Source organism: Anomaloglossus baeobatrachus, chromosome 2 (genome assembly GCF_048569485.1).
Source record: "Anomaloglossus baeobatrachus isolate aAnoBae1 chromosome 2, aAnoBae1.hap1, whole genome shotgun sequence".
In the NCBI taxonomy this organism is placed as follows: Eukaryota; Metazoa; Chordata; class Amphibia; order Anura; family Aromobatidae; genus Anomaloglossus; species Anomaloglossus baeobatrachus.
In genome coordinates, this window is record NC_134354.1 from 420241442 (window position 1) to 420264674 (window position 23233).

Genomic DNA, 23233 nt, shown 5'->3' on the forward strand with positions numbered 1-23233 from the left:
GATGTACTCGACCGTGTCCCGCATGAGAGCCAGGCTGTCTGCGATGCGACGTCCGGGGATGCCGCAGGTCTGATCCGGGTGGATGATCCGTCCAATAACCGTCTTCAGTCTCGTTGCCATCGTCTTGGCCAGGATCTTGTAGTCGACGTTCAGAAGGGTGATGGGACGCCAATTCTTCAGGTCGCACCTCTCTCCTTTGCGCTTGTACAGGATCGTGACCATTCCTTCCCTCAGGGACGGAGGCATTCTGCCCTCCACCACCATCTCCTCATACAGATCTAACAAGTCCGGACAGATGAGGTCCCCCAGTGCTACATAGAGCTCTGCTGGGAGGCCATCACTGCCCGGAGTCCTGCCGGACCTAAAGGATCTGGCGGCCAAGAGCAGCTCGTCCACCGTCAGAGGGACGTCCATGGCCGCCGCATCTGCAGGGTCAAGATGGTTAGTGATACCTGACAGGAACTTATCGGCGGCCTCGGGGTCGGTAGTCTTGCGGGCGTAGAGTTCGCTGTAGAAGTCGCTGACGACTTTCATCATGTCCTCTTTCCCGCGTCGCATGATTCCACTCTCATCTCGTAGTTCATTCAGGGGTGTATGACCGGTGTGGAGCTTCCTGAAAAAGAACGAGTTACATTTCTCACCCTTCTCCAGGTTCTCCACTTTGGAACGGAAGACAATTCGCTTGGACTCCTCCTCAAAGTGCCTTTTCAGGCTCTTCTTAGTCTCCTCCAGCTCCTCTCTCACGTCCCAGCCACATCGAAGAAGGTCATGCAGGGAACGCAGCTCACGCTGGAGTCTCCTGAAGTCCCTCTTCTTCACACACGCCTGTTGTTGACTCTTTGCCTGAAAGAAGAAACGGAACTCGAGTTTAACGTATTCCCACCAGTCAGAAACAGACTGGAAGCCTGCCTTGTAGGCCCGCCACGTGGAGTAGGCCGCTCTAAGCTCCTCCAGAACTTCCCCCTTTTCCAGCAGAGAGCAGTTCAGCTTCCAGGAGCCAGGGCCAACAGGAAAGCCGTGGCCCAGCGCACCTTGAAAGTGAATGGCTCTGTGGTCAGAGAAGAAGCAGGGGACCATCGAGTGCCCACTCCGCCCAACCGTCCGAGAGGTAAACACGAAGTCAATCCTGGAACGCAGCGAACCATCAGGTCGGCACCATGAATAATTCACAGATCCGTGTCCGATGGAGCCCACAACGTCCACGAGAGAGGCTTCGGTCACCATCTCAATGAGCAGTTTGGATGTGACGTCTAACTTGGCAGCCGTTCCAGAACTGCGTCCATCCGCCTCAATCGGGCAGTTGAAGTCCCCAGCCATCACTACCATCCTGGTGGTGGCGAGCTGAGGGCGCAGGGCTCGGAGGAGCTCCAGTCGATCGTTCTTCACAGGAGAAGCGTACACATTGATGAACCTGACAGGTTCTCCAGCCCAGGTACCGTCCACGAGCAGTAACCTGCCGCAGACGAGTTCCTGAACTGAGTCCAACGTGAAGGCGCTTCCCCTGATTAGCACGGCGACCCCTGCGGACCTACAGTCGCCCCCGCCGGACCAGTAGGACGGTCCATGGGTCCATTCCCTGGCCAGATGGTTGAAGGACCTAGAGGAGGGAAGGGAGCATTCCTGCAGGAAAAATACATTACTAGACTGAGTGTTAAGGAAAGCAAAAATCGTCCGACGTCTGAACTTGTCTCTGATGCTCCTAACATTAATGGAAAAGATGTCAATGTTAGCAGTCATTGGAGGGAAGAGAGAGTTAGTGCAGGCGATGTGCCTTAGTTACCACTCCGGTCGGGCGGTTCTTCTTCTTTGGTGTCTGTCGGTGATGGTATCACCAGCAGACCTTCTTCTTCTAGCCGGTCGAGTAGAGATGTTGCCTCAGTGGCTTCCGACTCCTCCATTTCTTCTTCGGACACCAGGGACTCCACCATCTGCTCCAACACATCTGGTTCCGGGAGGAGGTCGTCCTCCTCTTCCTGGGTTGGATTGAGATCCACAATGAACAACTTGGAATGTTCTGCGACAGGACTATCTTCCAACTGCCTCTTCCTTTGGCTTGTACCTGAGGAGACAAGAGCTGGAAAATCCTTCTCGGTGAAAGGTGCAGGGGTGCTGAGGCCCTCTGCTCTCATGGTCTGGGGAGGGAGAGTGGGCTTTGGAGGGGGGGTAAGGGCACCGACTGAGGAGTAGGGAAAAGAGGTGGAGGTGGTGGAATCCTCAGTGGGGTTGGCCGGGGGTAAAGGGGTTTGGACAGGGGTGACAGGGGGGGGGGACCAGGGAGGGGGCAGCAGTTTTCTTACCCTTCTTCCTGGACTCCGTGGCCGCTGGGGCTTTGGCTGGAGCCGCGGTCACCGGGTTCTTGGCCGCCTTGGCCTCTGTGGCTTTGGTCGTAGCTGCCTTAGTCGACGAGGCTGCGACTACCCGAGCCTGGGTCGCCGCAGCCACCCTTGCCCAGGATTTCTCTCGTTGTGGGCAGTCCTTGTAAAGGTGGGCCGCCAGTCCACATAAGTTGCAGGTCATCTTCTTCGGACAATCCTTGGAGCTGTGTCCCGTCACCCGGCAAACCCTGCAGGCGTCCTCCTGGCAGGAAATCATCGAATGCCCTTTCCCACCACATTTCCTGCAGTTGTGTGGCATGTCCGGGTAGTAGATGAGACCAAAGGAGTTTCCCAGAGAGAATGTCGGGGGCAGGTGCTGAAGGCCGTCCTCGGATGCTAGTTCCCTGTGGAGCCGAACGGTTACTGACCACTTACCCGTCCAGAATCCGCTGCCGTTAAGGATGTGGGATGGTTCCCTCACCACTGTGCAGAAGCGTCCCAGGAACGTGGATATGTCTCTTCCTGGGGTGTGCGGGTTCCGCATGGAGACCGTGATCCTCTTCTCATCCCTCTGTATAGGACAGGATCCTAAAAAAGAATGAAAAGGGGAGTCCGGCATCGCCGCGTTCATCGCCTCCCAGTATCTCCTGCAGGCATTCACCGTGGCAAAGGTTACCAGAAAGATGCCAGTCATGAAGGTCTGGACACTCAGGGTTTCCGCCCTGGAGAAGCCCTGATCCAGAATCATCTTCTTGCAGAACACGTCGCTGGACATGTCCGGCAACCTACCATCCACCGCCTTTAGCTTCAGGGCGACCGTCTGCCGCATCCAAGGCTCCAGGGTTGGAGCCTTTTCAGGCGGCGTCCGGGCTCCCTCCGGCTGGCCGGCGTCGGAGGTAGGGGCCTCTTGGGCCGAAGAAGCCTCTGGATGAGCCTTCCTGGAGGTCCCTGGGTCCTGAGCCTTCTTGGCTGCCTTCTCTGGCTTGCTTGCCATGGCTGGTTCCTGCTTGAGTTCCCGGAGCTGGATCTTGGATTCTTCTCCGGGTGTCTTCTCCCGCTGTGTTCCTCCTCGAAGTTCCTCTGGTCTCCCCAAGTCTTCTCCGAGCCTTCGGCTTCTTGCTTCTTTCTGCCAAGCTCTTCTTCCGTCCGATCTCCCTCTTTCGGTCTCGGCTGGGCTTCGGAGCTTGTCTCGCTGATCGTATCTCGTCAAGTGTAGCTAGCTCAGTTTGTTCTGATAAGAACAGATACTACACTTGATCTTAGCCAAAAGGCCGAGAAGCGATAACCAGAATTGGTTTGGGCCTCGAGTGGCACCCTGGCCTATGCCGGACACATCTTAGGGAGAGAGAGTGAGGGGAGACAAACCCACACCTACAGAAGACATTTTGTCACCCAAGCCAACCCTTGAAAAGGCTGCTTTGCAGAGCAAAAACAAGAAGAATGGTGCGTTTTGCAGCCGCCGCCCACTGCAATGAATCTGAATAACTCCTCCTTTTGGGCGCAAGCAACTCCCCTCCCCCTTGCAGTCTTTCCAATTCATGATACATAAAGACGGACAGGACAGGTCGCCTGACTTCCCGTCACTGCCACCCTTTGCCATCCTTACCCGTAGAAAGCCCTTTCATCATCCCCAAACCCTAATCTTTTCCCTTTCCTTCCCAGCCCCCAAACCCTGCCCTCTGTACCCTTCTCACCACCCGCATCCCTTCTCCTATCATGCCCCTACCACCCGGGAAAAAAAAAAAAAAAAAAAAAGCTTGCCCCCTCCTTCCACTAGCCCACCTCCCACCCAAAGAGAAACTTCTGCTGCGCAGCTAGCTTTCTAGGCAGCAGCGCTATTGTGATGTCAGCGGGGGGCATTGTGACAAGCCGCCAGTGTTCCGTCTCTTCATGTTGTGCACTGTTCAAACGGAAAATACATCAACAGGCAGACTACAGAAAAGCTTACTAACAAAGGTTAGAGAGGGGCTTTCTCAGAGGGCTTTTTACAGTTTGTCTATTCCCAATTAGCCGTTTAAGTATACTTAATGAAAGTACTAATTCTTTCATAGGCCGCCCATTCTTAGTATTTGACGTTCCTTATATTGCGGTATCAGGCTTCACAGCAGGTTGCAAATCATTCATCACCCATGACTGTCCCCAATTGTGCTCAGAAGCTAAATGTCTCTCATGACCTCTCTTTTAGAATGTCCAAGAGCAAGCAAACTCTTCCTCCAGGAGGGGGAGCCAACAGATCACTGAAGCCATCATCATTGCTCAAAGAAAACACCAAAAACCAATGCATGATAGGAATAAACAGGTAACTTTATTTGGAGTGGAAGCGGAGAGATCGCACCAGATGCCAATTCTAGATCTTATCACACCTGTGGTCACTGCAGCAGCAGGTGAATCCACTTTGTCCAAAAGGGATCTATTCCATTCAATTGCAAATGATCTAGATAAGACAGAGGACAAGATACTGCAGCACGGGACATAGCCGAGTTGGTCAGGTTGAGTGGTGATGAGTTTGCTATTTGGATGAATAAAGAAAGTAAAAAGTGTGAAAGATAAAAAACAAAAGGAGGAAGTGTGAAAAGTGAATGGGCCAAATTGAGGTGCATATGAAGACGTATGCTTTCTTCCAATTCATTAAATCGGGCTAATATGAATCAGGTGAATTGAGTTCTGCTTTTGGAAACTGGGTTAAGAAGGGGTGCACCGGTCCTGGAGGTACTGCAATACCAGGTCAATGCGTGGAGTGGACAGAGCAAGCTCTTTTTCCATCTCCCTGTTCTAAAAATCCATTTAATATATGGTCCCCAGATAGGGGACGTATCAGATATTAAACTGATAAGAACAGATACTACACTTGATCTTAGCCAAAAGGCCGAGAAGCGATAACCAGAATTGGTTTGGGCCTCGAGTGGCACCCTGGCCTATGCCGGACACATCTTAGGGAGAGAGAGTGAGGGGAGACAAACCCACACCTACAGAAGACATTTTGTCACCCAAGCCAACCCTTGAAAAGGCTGCTTTGCAGAGCAAAAACAAGAAGAATGGTGCGTTTTGCAGCCGCCGCCCACTGCAATGAATCTGAATAACTCCTCCTTTTGGGCGCAAGCAACTCCCCTCCCCCTTGCAGTCTTTCCAATTCATGATACATAAAGACGGACAGGACAGGTCGCCTGACTTCCCGTCACTGCCACCCTTTGCCATCCTTACCCGTAGAAAGCCCTTTCATCATCCCCAAACCCTAATCTTTTCCCTTTCCTTCCCAGCCCCCAAACCCTGCCCTCTGTACCCTTCTCACCACCCGCATCCCTTCTCCTATCATCCCCCTACCACCCGGGAAAAAAAAAAAAAAAAAAAAGCTTGCCCCCTCCTTCCACTAGCCCACCTCCCACCCAAAGAGAAACTTCTGCTGCGCAGCTAGCTTTCTAGGCAGCAGCGCTATTGTGATGTCAGCGGGGGGCATTGTGACAAGCCGCCAGTGTTCCGTCTCTTCATGTTGTGCACTGTTCAAACGGAAAATACATCAACAGGCAGACTACAGAAAAGCTTACTAACAAAGGTTAGAGAGGGGCTTTCTCAGAGGGCTTTTTACAGTTTGTCTATTCCCAATTAGCCGTTTAAGTATACTTAATGAAAGTACTAATTCTTTCATAGGCCGCCCATTCTTAGTATTTGACGTTCCTTATATTGCGGTATCAGGCTTCACAGCAGGTTGCAAATCATTCATCACCCATGACTGTCCCCAATTGTGCTCAGAAGCTAAATGTCTCTCATGACCTCTCTTTTAGAATGTCCAAGAGCAAGCAAACTCTTCCTCCAGGAGGGGGAGCCAACAGATCACTGAAGCCATCATCATTGCTCAAAGAAAACACCAAAAACCAATGCATGATAGGAATAAACAGGTAACTTTATTTGGAGTGGAAGCGGAGAGATCGCACCAGATGCCAATTCTAGATCTTATCACACCTGTGGTCACTGCAGCAGCAGGTGAATCCACTTTGTCCAAAAGGGATCTATTCCATTCAATTGCAAATGATCTAGATAAGACAGAGGACAAGATACTGCAGCACGGGACATAGCCGAGTTGGTCAGGTTGAGTGGTGATGAGTTTGCTATTTGGATGAATAAAGAAAGTAAAAAGTGTGAAAGATAAAAAACAAAAGGAGGAAGTGTGAAAAGTGAATGGGCCAAATTGAGGTGCATATGAAGACGTATGCTTTCTTCCAATTCATTAAATCGGGCTAATATGAATCAGGTGAATTGAGTTCTGCTTTTGGAAACTGGGTTAAGAAGGGGTGCACCGGTCCTGGAGGTACTGCAATACCAGGTCAATGCGTGGAGTGGACAGAGCAAGCTCTTTTTCCATCTCCCTGTTCTAAAAATCCATTTAATATATGGTCCCCAGATAGGGGACGTATCAGATATTAAACTGATAAGAACAGATTTTTGATTTAATGAAGCTTTCCAAAGCACCACAAAAAATGCATGACCGAAGTCACACCAAAAACAGTGCAAAGGCTAGGATTCGTGTGGACCCCACCGTGAGGAGAGAGTCCCCAAAAATCAACCCCGTCCCTCCGAGCCAGAAGGCCACAGCAAGGGTCAGGGATCTTCGGTGCTCCCCCAAGCCGAAGCCTGGTTGAGCCTTGTCGTTGCTCCCAGCGTCCACCCAGGCATCTTACCCAAGTGGAGTAGAGAGCTACTAGTTGTTGGTTTCGCAGCCGAAACTGCCCGGACCGTCAACCGGTGTTGGTTTCTCAGCCCAAGGCTAACCGGACCTCCAACCGGGTGTTGGTTTCTCAGCCGAAGCTGACCCGGACCTCCAACCGGGTGTTGGTTTCTCAGCCGAAGCTGACCCGGACCTCCTACCGGGTGTTGGTTTCTCAGCCGAAGCTGACCCGGACCTCCAACCGGGTGTTGGTTTCTCAGCCAAAGCTGACCCGGACCTCCAACCGGGTGTTGGTTTCTCAGCCCAAAGCTGAACGGACCTCCGACCATGATTATAAAAATTTCCCTTCCTAGCCAGAAGGCCGGGATAGAGCAATATGCTCAGAAAGTATGAAAGGGCAAGGTACGGTGTGCTACAGAGCCCAAGGCTCGCCGGGGTCCCAAGCCAGCAAGCTCAGACTCACTCCAGGGTCGTCAATCCTGGGGCACATTGCACCATAGCCCCCACACTTACTCAGTCTAATAGCCTCGATCCTGGTAGGGCCATGGTTTCCTCTAGATGGATATACTATCCTCCCAAAGTACTAACAAGCGCAACCTTCCAGTGTGCATTGCATCATTGTACTAAGGTGGCCGGAGCCTTAAACCACCTTTTCGAACGATACTACACTTGATCTTAGCCAAAAGGCCGAGAAGCGATAACCAGAATTGGTTTGGGCCTCGAGTGGCACCCTGGCCTATGCCGGACACATCTTAGGGAGAGAGAGTGAGGGGAGACAAACCCACACCTACAGAAGACATTTTGTCACCCAAGCCAACCCTTGAAAAGGCTGCTTTGCAGAGCAAAAACAAGAAGAATGGTGCGTTTTGCAGCCGCCGCCCACTGCAATGAATCTGAATAACTCCTCCTTTTGGGCGCAAGCAACTCCCCTCCCCCTTGCAGTCTTTCCAATTCATGATACATAAAGACGGACAGGACAGGTCGCCTGACTTCCCGTCACTGCCACCCTTTGCCATCCTTACCCGTAGAAAGCCCTTTCATCATCCCCAAACCCTAATCTTTTCCCTTTCCTTCCCAGCCCCCAAACCCTGCCCTCTGTACCCTTCTCACCACCCGCATCCCTTCTCCTATCATCCCCCTACCACCCGGGAAAAAAAAAAAAAAAAAAAAGCTTGCCCCCTCCTTCCACTAGCCCACCTCCCACCCAAAGAGAAACTTCTGCTGCGCAGCTAGCTTTCTAGGCAGCAGCGCTATTGTGATGTCAGCGGGGGGCATTGTGACAAGCCGCCAGTGTTCCGTCTCTTCATGTTGTGCACTGTTCAAACGGAAAATACATCAACAGGCAGACTACAGAAAAGCTTACTAACAAAGGTTAGAGAGGGGCTTTCTCAGAGGGCTTTTTACAGTTTGTCTATTCCCAATTAGCCGTTTAAGTATACTTAATGAAAGTACTAATTCTTTCATAGGCCGCCCATTCTTAGTATTTGACGTTCCTTATATTGCGGTATCAGGCTTCACAGCAGGTTGCAAATCATTCATCACCCATGACTGTCCCCAATTGTGCTCAGAAGCTAAATGTCTCTCATGACCTCTCTTTTAGAATGTCCAAGAGCAAGCAAACTCTTCCTCCAGGAGGGGGAGCCAACAGATCACTGAAGCCATCATCATTGCTCAAAGAAAACACCAAAAACCAATGCATGATAGGAATAAACAGGTAACTTTATTTGGAGTGGAAGCGGAGAGATCGCACCAGATGCCAATTCTAGATCTTATCACACCTCTGGTCACTGCAGCAGCAGGTGAATCCACTTTGTCCAAAAGGGATCTATTCCATTCAATTGCAAATGATCTAGATAAGACAGAGGACAAGATACTGCAGCACGGGACATAGCCGAGTTGGTCAGGTTGAGTGGTGATGAGTTTGCTATTTGGATGAATAAAGAAAGTAAAAAGTGTGAAAGATAAAAAACAAAAGGAGGAAGTGTGAAAAGTGAATGGGCCAAATTGAGGTGCATATGAAGACGTATGCTTTCTTCCAATTCATTAAATCGGGCTAATATGAATCAGGTGAATTGAGTTCTGCTTTTGGAAACTGGGTTAAGAAGGGGTGCACCGGTCCTGGAGGTACTGCAATACCAGGTCAATGCGTGGAGTGGACAGAGCAAGCTCTTTTTCCATCTCCCTGTTCTAAAAATCCATTTAATATATGGTCCCCAGATAGGGGACGTATCAGATATTAAACTGATAAGAACAGATACTACACTTGATCTTAGCCAAAAGGCCGAGAAGCGATAACCAGAATTGGTTTGGGCCTCGAGTGGCACCCTGGCCTATGCCGGACACATCTTAGGGAGAGAGAGTGAGGGGAGACAAACCCACACCTACAGAAGACATTTTGTCACCCAAGCCAACCCTTGAAAAGGCTGCTTTGCAGAGCAAAAACAAGAAGAATGGTGCGTTTTGCAGCCGCCGCCCACTGCAATGAATCTGAATAACTCCTCCTTTTGGGCGCAAGCAACTCCCCTCCCCCTTGCAGTCTTTCCAATTCATGATACATAAAGACGGACAGGACAGGTTGCCTGACTTCCCGTCACTGCCACCCTTTGCCATCCTTACCCGTAGAAAGCCCTTTCATCATCCCCAAACCCTAATCTTTTCCCTTTCCTTCCCAGCCCCCAAACCCTGCCCTCTGTACCCTTCTCACCACCCGCATCCCTTCTCCTATCATCCCCCTACCACCCGGGAAAAAAAAAAAAAAAAAAAAGCTTGCCCCCTCCTTCCACTAGCCCACCTCCCACCCAAAGAGAAACTTCTGCTGCGCAGCTAGCTTTCTAGGCAGCAGCGCTATTGTGATGTCAGCGGGGGGCATTGTGACAAGCCGCCAGTGTTCCGTCTCTTCATGTTGTGCACTGTTCAAACGGAAAATACATCAACAGGCAGACTACAGAAAAGCTTACTAACAAAGGTTAGAGAGGGGCTTTCTCAGAGGGCTTTTTACAGTTTGTCTATTCCCAATTAGCCGTTTAAGTATACTTAATGAAAGTACTAATTCTTTCATAGGCCGCCCATTCTTAGTATTTGACGTTCCTTATATTGCGGTATCAGGCTTCACAGCAGGTTGCAAATCATTCATCACCCATGACTGTCCCCAATTGTGCTCAGAAGCTAAATGTCTCTCATGACCTCTCTTTTAGAATGTCCAAGAGCAAGCAAACTCTTCCTCCAGGAGGGGGAGCCAACAGATCACTGAAGCCATCATCATTGCTCAAAGAAAACACCAAAAACCAATGCATGATAGGAATAAACAGGTAACTTTATTTGGAGTGGAAGCGGAGAGATCGCACCAGATGCCAATTCTAGATCTTATCACACCTGTGGTCACTGCAGCAGCAGGTGAATCCACTTTGTCCAAAAGGGATCTATTCCATTCAATTGCAAATGATCTAGATAAGACAGAGGACAAGATACTGCAGCACGGGACATAGCCGAGTTGGTCAGGTTGAGTGGTGATGAGTTTGCTATTTGGATGAATAAAGAAAGTAAAAAGTGTGAAAGATAAAAAACAAAAGGAGGAAGTGTGAAAAGTGAATGGGCCAAATTGAGGTGCATATGAAGACGTATGCTTTCTTCCAATTCATTAAATCGGGCTAATATGAATCAGGTGAATTGAGTTCTGCTTTTGGAAACTGGGTTAAGAAGGGGTGCACCGGTCCTGGAGGTACTGCAATACCAGGTCAATGCGTGGAGTGGACAGAGCAAGCTCTTTTTCCATCTCCCTGTTCTAAAAATCCATTTAATATATGGTCCCCAGATAGGGGACGTATCAGATATTAAACTGATAAGAACAGATACTACACTTGATCTTAGCCAAAAGGCCGAGAAGCGATAACCAGAATTGGTTTGGGCCTCGAGTGGCACCCTGGCCTATGCCGGACACATCTTAGGGAGAGAGAGTGAGGGGAGACAAACCCACACCTACAGAAGACATTTTGTCACCCAAGCCAACCCTTGAAAAGGCTGCTTTGCAGAGCAAAAACAAGAAGAATGGTGCGTTTTGCAGCCGCCGCCCACTGCAATGAATCTGAATAACTCCTCCTTTTGGGCGCAAGCAACTCCCCTCCCCCTTGCAGTCTTTCCAATTCATGATACATAAAGACGGACAGGACAGGTCGCCTGACTTCCCGTCACTGCCACCCTTTGCCATCCTTACCCGTAGAAAGCCCTTTCATCATCCCCAAACCCTAATCTTTTCCCTTTCCTTCCCAGCCCCCAAACCCTGCCCTCTGTACCCTTCTCACCACCCGCATCCCTTCTCCTATCATCCCCCTACCACCCGGGAAAAAAAAAAAAAAAAAAAAAGCTTGCCCCCTCCTTCCACTAGCCCACCTCCCACCCAAAGAGAAACTTCTGCTGCGCAGCTAGCTTTCTAGGCAGCAGCGCTATTGTGATGTCAGCGGGGGGCATTGTGACAAGCCGCCAGTGTTCCGTCTCTTCATGTTGTGCACTGTTCAAACGGAAAATACATCAACAGGCAGACTACAGAAAAGCTTACTAACAAAGGTTAGAGAGGGGCTTTCTCAGAGGGCTTTTTACAGTTTGTCTATTCCCAATTAGCCGTTTAAGTATACTTAATGAAAGTACTAATTCTTTCATAGGCCGCCCATTCTTAGTATTTGACGTTCCTTATATTGCGGTATCAGGCTTCACAGCAGGTTGCAAATCATTCATCACCCATGACTGTCCCCAATTGTGCTCAGAAGCTAAATGTCTCTCATGACCTCTCTTTTAGAATGTCCAAGAGCAAGCAAACTCTTCCTCCAGGAGGGGGAGCCAACAGATCACTGAAGCCATCATCATTGCTCAAAGAAAACACCAAAAACCAATGCATGATAGGAATAAACAGGTAACTTTATTTGGAGTGGAAGCGGAGAGATCGCACCAGATGCCAATTCTAGATCTTATCACACCTGTGGTCACTGCAGCAGCAGGTGAATCCACTTTGTCCAAAAGGGATCTATTCCATTCAATTGCAAATGATCTAGATAAGACAGAGGACAAGATACTGCAGCATGGGACATAGCCGAGTTGGTCAGGTTGATTGGTGATGAGTTTGCTATTTGGATGAATAAAGAAAGTAAAAAGTGTGAAAGATAAAAAACAAAAGGAGGAAGTGTGAAAAGTGAATGGGCCAAATTGAGGTGCATATGAAGACGTATGCTTTCTTCCAATTCATTAAATCGGGCTAATATGAATCAGGTGAATTGAGTTCTGCTTTTGGAAACTGGGTTAAGAAGGGGTGCACCGGTCCTGGAGGTACTGCAATACCAGGTCAATGCGTGGAGTGGACAGAGCAAGCTCTTTTTCCATCTCCCTGTTCTAAAAATCCATTTAATATATGGTCCCCAGATAGGGGACGTATCAGATATTAAACTGATAAGAACAGATACTACACTTGATCTTAGCCAAAAGGCCGAGAAGCGATAACCAGAATTGGTTTGGGCCTCGAGTGGCACCCTGGCCTATGCCGGACACATCTTAGGGAGAGAGAGTGAGGGGAGACAAACCCACACCTACAGAAGACATTTTGTCACCCAAGCCAACCCTTGAAAAGGCTGCTTTGCAGAGCAAAAACAAGAAGAATGGTGCGTTTTGCAGCCGCCGCCCACTGCAATGAATCTGAATAACTCCTCCTTTTGGGCGCAAGCAACTCCCCTCCCCCTTGCAGTCTTTCCAATTCATGATACATAAAGACGGACAGGACAGGTCGCCTGACTTCCCGTCACTGCCACCCTTTGCCATCCTTACCCGTAGAAAGCCCTTTCATCATCCCCAAACCCTAATCTTTTCCCTTTCCTTCCCAGCCCCCAAACCCTGCCCTCTGTACCCTTCTCACCACCCGCATCCCTTCTCCTATCATCCCCCTACCACCCGGGAAAAAAAAAAAAAAAAAAAAGCTTGCCCCCTCCTTCCACTAGCCCACCTCCCACCCAAAGAGAAACTTCTGCTGCGCAGCTAGCTTTCTAGGCAGCAGCGCTATTGTGATGTCAGCGGGGGGCATTGTGACAAGCCGCCAGTGTTCCGTCTCTTCATGTTGTGCACTGTTCAAACGGAAAATACATCAACAGGCAGACTACAGAAAAGCTTACTAACAAAGGTTAGAGAGGGGCTTTCTCAGAGGGCTTTTTACAGTTTGTCTATTCCCAATTAGCCGTTTAAGTATACTTAATGAAAGTACTAATTCTTTCATAGGCCGCCCATTCTTAGTATTTGACGTTCCTTATATTGCGGTATCAGGCTTCACAGCAGGTTGCAAATCATTCATCACCCATGACTGTCCCCAATTGTGCTCAGACGCTAAATGTCTCTCATGACCTCTCTTTTAGAATGTCCAAGAGCAAGCAAACTCTTCCTCCAGGAGGGGGAGCCAACAGATCACTGAAGCCATCATCATTGCTCAAAGAAAACACCAAAAACCAATGCATGATAGGAATAAACAGGTAACTTTATTTGGAGTGGAAGCGGAGAGATCGCACCAGATGCCAATTCTAGATCTTATCACACCTGTGGTCACTGCAGCAGCAGGTGAATCCACTTTGTCCAAAAGGGATCTATTCCATTCAATTGCAAATGATCTAGATAAGACAGAGGACAAGATACTGCAGCACGGGACATAGCCGAGTTGGTCAGGTTGAGTGGTGATGAGTTTGCTATTTGGATGAATAAAGAAAGTAAAAAGTGTGAAAGATAAAAAACAAAAGGAGGAAGTGTGAAAAGTGAATGGGCCAAATTGAGGTGCATATGAAGACGTATGCTTTCTTCCAATTCATTAAATCGGGCTAATATGAATCAGGTGAATTGAGTTCTGCTTTTGGAAACTGGGTTAAGAAGGGGTGCACCGGTCCTGGAGGTACTGCAATACCAGGTCAATGCGTGGAGTGGACAGAGCAAGCTCTTTTTCCATCTCCCTGTTCTAAAAATCCATTTAATATATGGTCCCCAGATAGGGGACGTATCAGATATTAAACTGATAAGAACAGATACTACACTTGATCTTAGCCAAAAGGCCGAGAAGCGATAACCAGAATTGGTTTGGGCCTCGAGTGGCACCCTGGCCTATGCCGGACACATCTTAGGGAGAGAGAGTGAGGGGAGACAAACCCACACCTACAGAAGACATTTTGTCACCCAAGCCAACCCTTGAAAAGGCTGCTTTGCAGAGCAAAAACAAGAAGAATGGTGCGTTTTGCAGCCTCCGCCCACTGCAATGAATCTGAATAACTCCTCCTTTTGGGCGCAAGCAACTCCCCTCCCCCTTGCAGTCTTTCCAATTCATGATACATAAAGACGGACAGGACAGGTCGCCTGACTTCCCGTCACTGCCACCCTTTGCCATCCTTACCCGTAGAAAGCCCTTTCATCATCCCCAAACCCTAATCTTTTCCCTTTCCTTCCCAGCCCCCAAACCCTGCCCTCTGTACCCTTCTCACCACCCGCATCCCTTCTCCTATCATCCCCCTACCACCCGGGAAAAAAAAAAAAAAAAAAAGCTTGCCCCCTCCTTCCACTAGCCCACCTCCCACCCAAAGAGAAACTTCTGCTGCGCAGCTAGCTTTCTAGGCAGCAGCGCTATTGTGATGTCAGCGGGGGGCATTGTGACAAGCCGCCAGTGTTCCGTCTCTTCATGTTGTGCACTGTTCAAACGGAAAATACATCAACAGGCAGACTACAGAAAAGCTTACTAACAAAGGTTAGAGAGGGGCTTTCTCAGAGGGCTTTTTACAGTTTGTCTATTCCCAATTAGCCGTTTAAGTATACTTAATGAAAGTACTAATTCTTTCATAGGCCGCCCATTCTTAGTATTTGACGTTCCTTATATTGCGGTATCAGGCTTCACAGCAGGTTGCAAATCATTCATCACCCATGACTGTCCCCAATTGTGCTCAGAAGCTAAATGTCTCTCATGACCTCTCTTTTAGAATGTCCAAGAGCAAGCAAACTCTTCCTCCAGGAGGGGGAGCCAACAGATCACTGAAGCCATCATCATTGCTCAAAGAAAACACCAAAAACCAATGCATGATAGGAATAAACAGGTAACTTTATTTGGAGTGGAAGCGGAGAGATCGCACCAGATGCCAATTCTAGATCTTATCACACCTGTGGTCACTGCAGCAGCAGGTGAATCCACTTTGTCCAAAAGGGATCTATTCCATTCAATTGCAAATGATCTAGATAAGACAGAGGACAAGATACTGCAGCACGGGACATAGCCGAGTTGGTCAGGTTGAGTGGTGATGAGTTTGCTATTTGGATGAATAAAGAAAGTAAAAAGTGTGAAAGATAAAAAACAAAAGGAGGAAGTGTGAAAAGTGAATGGGCCAAATTGAGGTGCATATGAAGACGAATGCTTTCTTCCAATTCATTAAATCGGGCTAATATGAATCAGGTGAATTGAGTTCTGCTTTTGGAAACTGGGTTAAGAAGGGGTGCACCGGTCCTGGAGGTACTGCAATACCAGGTCAATGCGTGGAGTGGACAGAGCAAGCTCTTTTTCCATCTCCCTGTTCTAAAAATCTATTTAATATATGGTCCCCAGATAGGGGACGTATCAGATATTAAACTGATAAGAACAGATACTACACTTGATCTTAGCCAAAAGGCCGAGAAGCGATAACCAGAATTGGTTTGGGCCTCGAGTGGCACCCTGGCCTATGCCGGACACATCTTAGGGAGAGAGAGTGAGGGGAGACAAACCCACACCTACAGAAGACATTTTGTCACCCAAGCCAACCCTTGAAAAGGCTGCTTTGCAGAGCAAAAACAAGAAGAATGGTGCGTTTTGCAGCCGCCGCCCACTGCAATGAATCTGAATAACTCCTCCTTTTGGGCGCAAGCAACTCCCCTCCCCCTTGCAGTCTTTCCAATTCATGATACATAAAGACGGACAGGACAGGTCGCCTGACTTCCCGTCACTGCCACCCTTTGCCATCCTTACCCGTAGAAAGCCCTTTCATCATCCCCAAACCCTAATCTTTTCCCTTTCCTTCCCAGCCCCCAAACCCTGCCCTCTGTACCCTTCTCACCACCCGCATCCCTTCTCCTATCATCCCCCTACCACCCGGGAAAAAAAAAAAAAAAAAAAGCTTGCCCCCTCCTTCCACTAGCCCACCTCCCACCCAAAGAGAAACTTCTGCTGCGCAGCTAGCTTTCTAGGCAGCAGCGCTATTGTGATGTCAGCGGGGGGCATTGTGACAAGCCGCCAGTGTTCCGTCTCTTCATGTTGTGCACTGTTCAAACGGAAAATACATCAACAGGCAGACTACAGAAAAGCTTACTAACAAAGGTTAGAGAGGGGCTTTCTCAGAGGGCTTTTTACAGTTTGTCTATTCCCAATTAGCCGTTTAAGTATACTTAATGAAAGTACTAATTCTTTCATAGGCCGCCCATTCTTAGTATTTGACGTTCCTTATATTGCGGTATCAGGCTTCACAGCAGGTTGCAAATCATTCATCACCCATGACTGTCCCCAATTGTGCTCAGAAGCTAAATGTCTCTCATGACCTCTCTTTTAGAATGTCCAAGAGCAAGCAAACTCTTCCTCCAGGAGGGGGAGCCAACAGATCACTGAAGCCATCATCATTGCTCAAAGAAAACACCAAAAACCAATGCATGATAGGAATAAACAGGTAACTTTATTTGGAGTGGAAGCGGAGAGATCGCACCAGATGCCAATTCTAGATCTTATCACACCTGTGGTCACTGCAGCAACAGGTGAATCCACTTTGTCCAAAAGGGATCTATTCCATTCAATTGCAAATGATCTAGATAAGACAGAGGACAAGATACTGCAGCACGGGACATAGCCGAGTTGGTCAGGTTGAGTGGTGATGAGTTTGCTATTTGGATGAATAAAGAAAGTAAAAAGTGTGAAAGATAAAAAACAAAAGGAGGAAGTGTGAAAAGTGAATGGGCCAAATTGAGGTGCATATGAAGACGTATGCTTTCTTCCAATTCATTAAATCGGGCTAATATGAATCAGGTGAATTGAGTTCTGCTTTTGGAAACTGGGTTAAGAAGGGGTGCACCGGTCCTGGAGGTACTGCAATACCAGGTCAATGCGTGGAGTGGACAGAGCAAGCTCTTTTTCCATCTCCCTGTTCTAAAAATCCATTTAATATATGGTCCCCAGATAGGGGACGTATCAGATATTAAACTGATAAGAACAGATTTGATTTAACAGCATCTTTATTATCATGCACTACTCACAAAAAGGTAACAAACCGTGTACAGTGCCGCAGCCCCGTACACACAGAACTATACAATCCTTCTTACATAGCCATAGAGTACGACGCACTAAACTATACATCACACTCCTATGCTTATCCATAACACTCAAGCTGAAAGAAAAAGTTAGACAATAAATAACGACGAACCGGCGATTGGGGGGTGGGGGTAGGGGAAAAGGGGGATAGGGTGGGGAAATCACAGGCCCGAAGCTTTATTGAAAGACGCACATAACGGGAAAAGGAGGGAGGGGGCATGGAAGAGGTCTAAACCTCCTCCTCGGCGCTGTCGTCCGGACTGTCCATGATGGAATAGTCTCTGAGCAGGCTGTGGATCAGCCTGCGGCAATCCTGGATAGACATCCTCTCCCTCTTCAAGATGAGCCGGTTCCTGGCGACCCAAATAGCGTCCTTAAAGCAGTTCATAAGGCGCCAAGCCTCCTGGATGGCTCCAACGGTGTGAGTCCCAGGGAAGAGTCCATAAAGTACGGAATGGTACGATAGGCTCCCTCTGGGTACGGAGTTCCTCAGGTCATCCTCCAGGGCAACCAACAGGCGCTGTGCGAAACGGCAGTCCCAAAAGGCGTGCAGCGATGTTTCCTCCACGAAGGGGCACCTTGGGCAGTACCGGGTTTTGCACAGGTTCCGGGCGTGCATGAATGACCGGACGGGCAGTCCGCCCTGTATCGCCATCCATGACAAGTCCTTGTGCCCGTTGGTCAATCCAGCCGATGACACGTTTGTCCAAACAGTCTCCAGTGTGTCGTGATGAAGTCCTGGAATGTTCTCCATTTCGTCCTTGGCTCTGATGAGTTTGTGGATAGTCTTTGGCTTCCACAAATCGGGCTTGAGTCCCTCCAGTTGGTGTTCCCTCACAAACCGAACCACGTCTCCGTAGAACCATGGCGCCGTCCAGTTGTAGGGGAAGGAGCTGTCCCACTTGTCCCAGCCTAACCGTCTCCAAAGGGGGAGCAGGAAGAAGCGAGACATGGACCCACCCGCGGAACCTCTCTTGACTCGCAGAGTTCGGCGAACGCAGTCACATACGAAGGAGGATCGCAGGAGGGTGGGGATATCGGGTACGCCCTTCCCACCCTTGCGAGGATCCTTGTACATGATGCTCCGCTTTACTCTGTCCATCTTGGATCCCCAGACAAAACGAAACACCGTCCTGGTAATGGCCCTGCACACGGTGGCAAGGGGGGGCCAGGCCTGGGCCGTGTACTGCAGCACGGGCAGTACCTCGTTACGCAGGACCAGTGCTTTGCCCTCACAGGTGAGGCGTCTGAGGCTCCACAGACCGATCCGTTGGGTGATCTTGGTCAAGCGTTCCTCCCAGGACTTGAGGGCTGCTCCTTCCTTCCCGAACCAGACTCCAAGAACCTTGATGAAATCCGGCTGGATGCTGAAAGGGAAGGGGGCGGAAGAGGCCGGCTGCCAGTCCCCGAAGAGCATGGCTTCCGACTTCCCGCAGTTGACTTTGGCTCCCGAAGCCCGTCCGAAGGTCTCACAGGTCTGGACGAGGGTGTTGACTGAGCGCCGGTCCGCGCAGAAGACGGTCACGTCGTCCATGTAGAGCGAGCACTTGACCTCGAAGCGTTCTGGTCCTGGTGCGGTGATCCCTCTGATCTCTCCATTCCGCCGGATAGCCTCTGCAAAGAGTTCTATAACACAAACAAAAAGAAGAGGTGACAGAGGACAGCCTTGTCTGACCCCTGAGAGGACCGGGAAGGGGTCAGTCTTCCAGCCGTTCACCAACACCGAGCTGTGAATATCAAAATACATTAGTTGGACATACAAGCAAAACATGTTACCCAAACCTAACCTGTGCAGAGCTTTGCCCAGGAACTCATGGGAAACACGGTCGAAGGCCTTTTCCTGATCCAACGAGATCAGGGCTGCGTGCACCCGGCGGGCTTTGATGTACTCGACCGTGTCCCGCATGAGAGCCAGGCTGTCTGCGATGCGACGTCCGGGGATGCCGCAGGTCTGGTCCGGGTGGATGATCCGTCCGATAACAGTCTTCAATCTCGTTGCCATCGTCTTGGCCAGGATCTTGTAGTCGACGTTCAGAAGGGTGATGGGACGCCAATTCTTCAGGTCGCACCTCTCTCCTTTACGCTTGTACAGGATCGTGACCATTCCTTCCCTCAGAGATGGAGGCATTCTGCCCTCCACCACCATCTCCTCATACAGCCCTAACAGGTCCGGACAGATTAGGTCTCCCAGCGCTACATAGAGCTCTGCTGGGAGGCCGTCACTGCCCGGTGTCCTGCCAGAACTAAAGGATTTGGCGGCCGAGAGCAGCTCGTCCACCGTCAGAGGAACATCCATGGCCGCCGCGTCTGCAGGGTCAAGATGGTTAGTGATACCTGACAGGAACTTATCGGCGGCCTCGGGGTCAGTAGTCTTGCGGGCGTAGAGTTCGCTGTAGAAGTCGCTGACGACCTTCATCACGTTCTCTTTCCCGCGTCGCATGTTTCCACTCTCGTCTCGTAGTTCATTCATGGGCGTGTGACCGGCGTGGAGTTTCCTGAAAAAGAACGAGTTACATTTCTCACCCTTCTCCAGGTTCTCCACTTTGGAACGGAAGACAATTCGCTCGGACTCCTCCTCGAAGTGCCTTTTCAGGCTCCTCTTAGTCTCCTCCAGCTCCTCTCTCACGTCCCAGCCGCATCGAAGAAGGTCCTGCAGGGAACGCAGCTCACGCTGGAGTCTCCTGAAGTCCCTCCTCTTCAGACACGCCTGTTGTTGACTCTTTGCCTGAAAGAAGAAACGGAACTCGAGTTTAACGTATTCCCACCAGTCAGAAACAGACTGGAAGCCCGCCTTGTAGGCCCGCCACGTGGAGTAGGCAGCTCTAAGCTCCTCCAGAATCTCACCCTTTTCCAGCAGAGAGCAGTTCAGCTTCCAGGAGCCCGGGCCAATGGGGAAGCCATGGCCCAGCACACCTTGAAAGTGAATGGCTCTGTGGTCAGAGAAGAAGCAGGGGACCATCGAGTGCCCACTCCGCCCAACCGCCCGAGAGGTAAACACAAAGTCAATCCTGGAACGCAGCGAGCCATCGGATCGGCACCATGAATAGTTCACGGATCCGTGTCCGATGGAGCCAACAACGTCCACAAGAGAGGCTTCGGTCACCATCTCAATGAGCAGTTTGGATGTGACGTCCAACTTGGCAGCCGTTCCAGAACTGCGTCCATCCTCCTCAATCGGGCAGTTGAAATCCCCGGCCATCACTACCGTCCTGGCGGTAGCGAGCTGAGGGCGCAGGGCTTGGAGGAGCTCCAGTCGATCGCTCTTCACAGGAGAAGCATACACATTGATGAACCTGACAGGTTCTCCCGCCCAGGTGCCATCCACGAGCAGTAACCTGCCGCAGACGATTTCCTGAACAGAGTCCAATGTGAAGGCGCTTCCCCTGATCAGCACGGCGACCCCCGCGGACCTACAGTCGCCCCCGCCAGACCAGTAGGATGGGCCATGGGTCCACTCCCTGGCCAGATGGTTGAAGGACCTAGAGGAGGGAAGGGAGCATTCCTGCAGGAAAAATACATCACTAGACTGAGTGTTAAGGAACGCAAAAATTGTCTGACGTCGGAACTTGTCTCTGATGCTCCTAACATTAATGGAAAAGATGTTAATGTTAGCAGTCATTGGAGGAAAGAGAAAGTTAGAGCAGGCGGTGTGCCTTAGTTACCACTCCGGTCGGGCGGTTCTTCCTCTTTGGCACCTGCTGGTAAGGGTATCTCCAGCAGACCCTCTTCTGCTAGCTGATCAAGCAGGGATGGTGCCTCAGTGGCTTCCGACTCCTCCATTTCTTCTTCGGCCACAAGGGACTCCACCATCTGCTCCAACACGTCCGGTTCTGGGAGGAGGCCATCCTCCTCTTCCTGGGGTGGGTTAAGGTCCACAATGAACAGCTTGGAAGGTTCTGCGACAGGACTATCTTCCACCTTCCTTTTCCTTTGGCCTGTACCTGAGGAGACAAGAGCTGGAAAATCCTCCTCGGTGAAAAGTGCAAGAGTGCTGAGGCCCTCTGCTCTCATGGTCTGGGGAGGGAGAGTGGGCTTTGGGGGGGGGGTGAGGAGACCAGCTGAGGAGTAGGGAAATGAGGTGGAGGTAGTGGAATCCTCAGTAGGGTTGGCCGGGGGGGGAGGGGTTTGGACAGGGGTGACAGGGGGGGGGACCAGGGAGGGGGCAGCAGTTTTCTTACCCTTCTTTTCCCTGGACTCCGTGGCTGCTGGGGCATCGGCTGGAGCCACGGTCGCCGGGTTCTTGGCCGCCTTGTCCTTGGCCTCTGTGGCCTTGGTCGTAGCTGCCTTGGTCGACGAAGCTGTGACTACCCGATACTGGGTCGCCGCGGCAACCCTTGCCCAGGATTTCTCCCGCTGTGGGCAGTCCTTGTAAAGGTGGTCCGCCTGTCCACATAGGTTGCAAGTCTTCTTCTTTGGGCAGTCCTTGGAGCTGTGTCCTGTCACCCGGCAAACCCTGCAGGCGTCCTCCTTGCAGGTCTTCATCGAATGCCCTTTCCCGCCACATTTCCTGCAGTTGTGTGGCATGTCCGGGTAGTAGATGAGACCATAGGAGTTTCCCAGAGAGAATGTCGGGGGCAGGTGCTGGAGACCATCCTCGGATGCTGGTTCCCTGTGGAGTCGAACGGTTACTGACCACTTACCCGTTCAGAATCCGTTGCCGTTAAGGATGTGGGATGGCTCCCTCACCACTGTGCAGAGACGTCCCAGGAACGTGGAGATGTCTCTTCCTGGGGTGTGCGGGTTCCGCATGGAGACCGTGATCCTCTTCTCATCCCTCTGTATAGGACAGGATCCTAAAAAAGAATGAAAAGGGGAGTCCGGCATCGCTGCGTTCATCGCCTCCCAGTATCTCCTGCAGGCATTCACCGTGGCAAAGGTTACCAGAAAAATGCCAGTCATGAAGGTCTGGACACTCAGGGTTTCCGCCCTGGAGAAGCCCTGATCCAGAATCATCTTCTTGCAGAACACGTCGCTGGACATGTCCGGCAACCTACCATCCACCGCCTTTAGCTTCAGGGCGACCGTCTGCCGCATCCAAGGCTCCAGGGTTGGAGCCTTTTCAGGCGGCGTCCGGGCTCCCTCCGGCTGGCTGGCGTCGGAGGTGGGGGCCTCTTGGGCCGAAGAAGCCTCTGGATGAGCCTTCCTGGAGGTCCCTGGGTCCTGAGCCTTCCTGGCTGCCTTCTCTGGCTTGCTTGCCATGGCTGGTTCCTGCTTGAGTTCCCGGAGCTGGATCTTGGATTCTTCTCCGGGTGTCTTCTCCCGCTGTGTTCCTCCTCGAAGTTCCTCTGGTCTCCCCAAGTCTTCTCCGAGCCTTCGTCTTCTTGCTTCTTTCTGCCAAGCTCTTCTTCCGTCCGATCTCCCTCTTTCGGTCTCGGCTGGGCTTCGGAGCTTGTCTCCCTGATCGTATCTCGTCAAGTGTAGCTAGCTCAGTTTGTTCTGATAAGAACAGATACTACACTTGATCTTAGCCAAAAGGCCGAGAAGCGATAACCAGAATTGGTTTGGGCCTCGAGTGGCACCCTGGCCTATGCCGGACACATCTTAGGGAGAGAGAGTGAGGGGAGACAAACCCACACCTACAGAAGACATTTTGTCACCCAAGCCAACCCTTGAAAAGGCTGCTTTGCAGAGCAAAAACAAGAAGAATGGTGCGTTTTGCAGCCGCCGCCCACTGCAATGAATCTGAATAACTCCTCCTTTTGGGCGCAAGCAACTCCCCTCCCCCTTGCAGTCTTTCCAATTCATGATACATAAAGACGGACAGGACAGGTCGCCTGACTTCCCGTCACTGCCACCCTTTGCCATCCTTACCCGTAGAAAGCCCTTTCATCATCCCCAAACCCTAATCTTTTCCCTTTCCTTCCCAGCCCCCAAACCCTGCCCTCTGTACCCTTCTCACCACCCGCATCCCTTCTCCTATCATCCCCCTACCACCCGGGA

General features: G+C 50.6%; 1 protein-coding gene, 7 non-coding genes and 4 pseudogenes across 8 annotated transcripts; all 12 read right to left on the reverse strand.

Annotated features, from left to right (window-relative positions):
• Positions 1-1651: 1651 nt before the first annotated feature.
• On the reverse strand, positions 1652-3210 carry LOC142289811 (uncharacterized; the record flags this gene model as incomplete). The annotated part of the gene is made up of 3 exons (XM_075333740.1): positions 1652-1699; positions 1926-2059; positions 2298-3210. Coding segments are annotated over 3 exons (1095 nt in total), but the record flags the coding sequence as incomplete, so codon positions are not given.
• A 284-nt stretch (positions 3211-3494) lies between these two features.
• On the reverse strand, positions 3495-3598 carry LOC142292682 (U2 spliceosomal RNA; annotated as a pseudogene).
• A 1404-nt stretch (positions 3599-5002) lies between these two features.
• On the reverse strand, positions 5003-5193 carry LOC142292961 (U2 spliceosomal RNA). The gene has a single exon (XR_012750975.1). It is a non-coding gene; the product is annotated as a U2 spliceosomal RNA (small nuclear RNA).
• Positions 5194-6596: 1403 nt separating this feature from the next.
• Positions 6597-6789, reverse strand: LOC142293158 (U2 spliceosomal RNA). The gene has a single exon (XR_012751151.1). It is a non-coding gene; the product is annotated as a U2 spliceosomal RNA (small nuclear RNA).
• Positions 6790-7532: 743 nt separating this feature from the next.
• On the reverse strand, positions 7533-7674 carry LOC142292744 (U2 spliceosomal RNA; annotated as a pseudogene).
• A 1403-nt stretch (positions 7675-9077) lies between these two features.
• Positions 9078-9268, reverse strand: LOC142292962 (U2 spliceosomal RNA). Its single transcript, XR_012750976.1, has one exon. It is a non-coding gene; the product is annotated as a U2 spliceosomal RNA (small nuclear RNA).
• A 1403-nt stretch (positions 9269-10671) lies between these two features.
• Positions 10672-10862, reverse strand: LOC142292963 (U2 spliceosomal RNA). Its single transcript, XR_012750977.1, has one exon. It is a non-coding gene; the product is annotated as a U2 spliceosomal RNA (small nuclear RNA).
• A 1404-nt stretch (positions 10863-12266) lies between these two features.
• LOC142292964 (U2 spliceosomal RNA) lies at positions 12267-12457 on the reverse strand. The gene has a single exon (XR_012750978.1). It is a non-coding gene; the product is annotated as a U2 spliceosomal RNA (small nuclear RNA).
• Positions 12458-13860: 1403 nt separating this feature from the next.
• On the reverse strand, positions 13861-14051 carry LOC142292966 (U2 spliceosomal RNA). Its single transcript, XR_012750979.1, has one exon. It is a non-coding gene; the product is annotated as a U2 spliceosomal RNA (small nuclear RNA).
• Positions 14052-15453: 1402 nt separating this feature from the next.
• LOC142292895 (U2 spliceosomal RNA) lies at positions 15454-15644 on the reverse strand. Its single transcript, XR_012750912.1, has one exon. It is a non-coding gene; the product is annotated as a U2 spliceosomal RNA (small nuclear RNA).
• Positions 15645-17046: 1402 nt separating this feature from the next.
• On the reverse strand, positions 17047-17248 carry LOC142293164 (U2 spliceosomal RNA; annotated as a pseudogene).
• Positions 17249-22677: 5429 nt separating this feature from the next.
• LOC142292686 (U2 spliceosomal RNA) lies at positions 22678-22781 on the reverse strand (annotated as a pseudogene).
• Between the last annotated feature and the right edge of the window lie 452 nt (positions 22782-23233).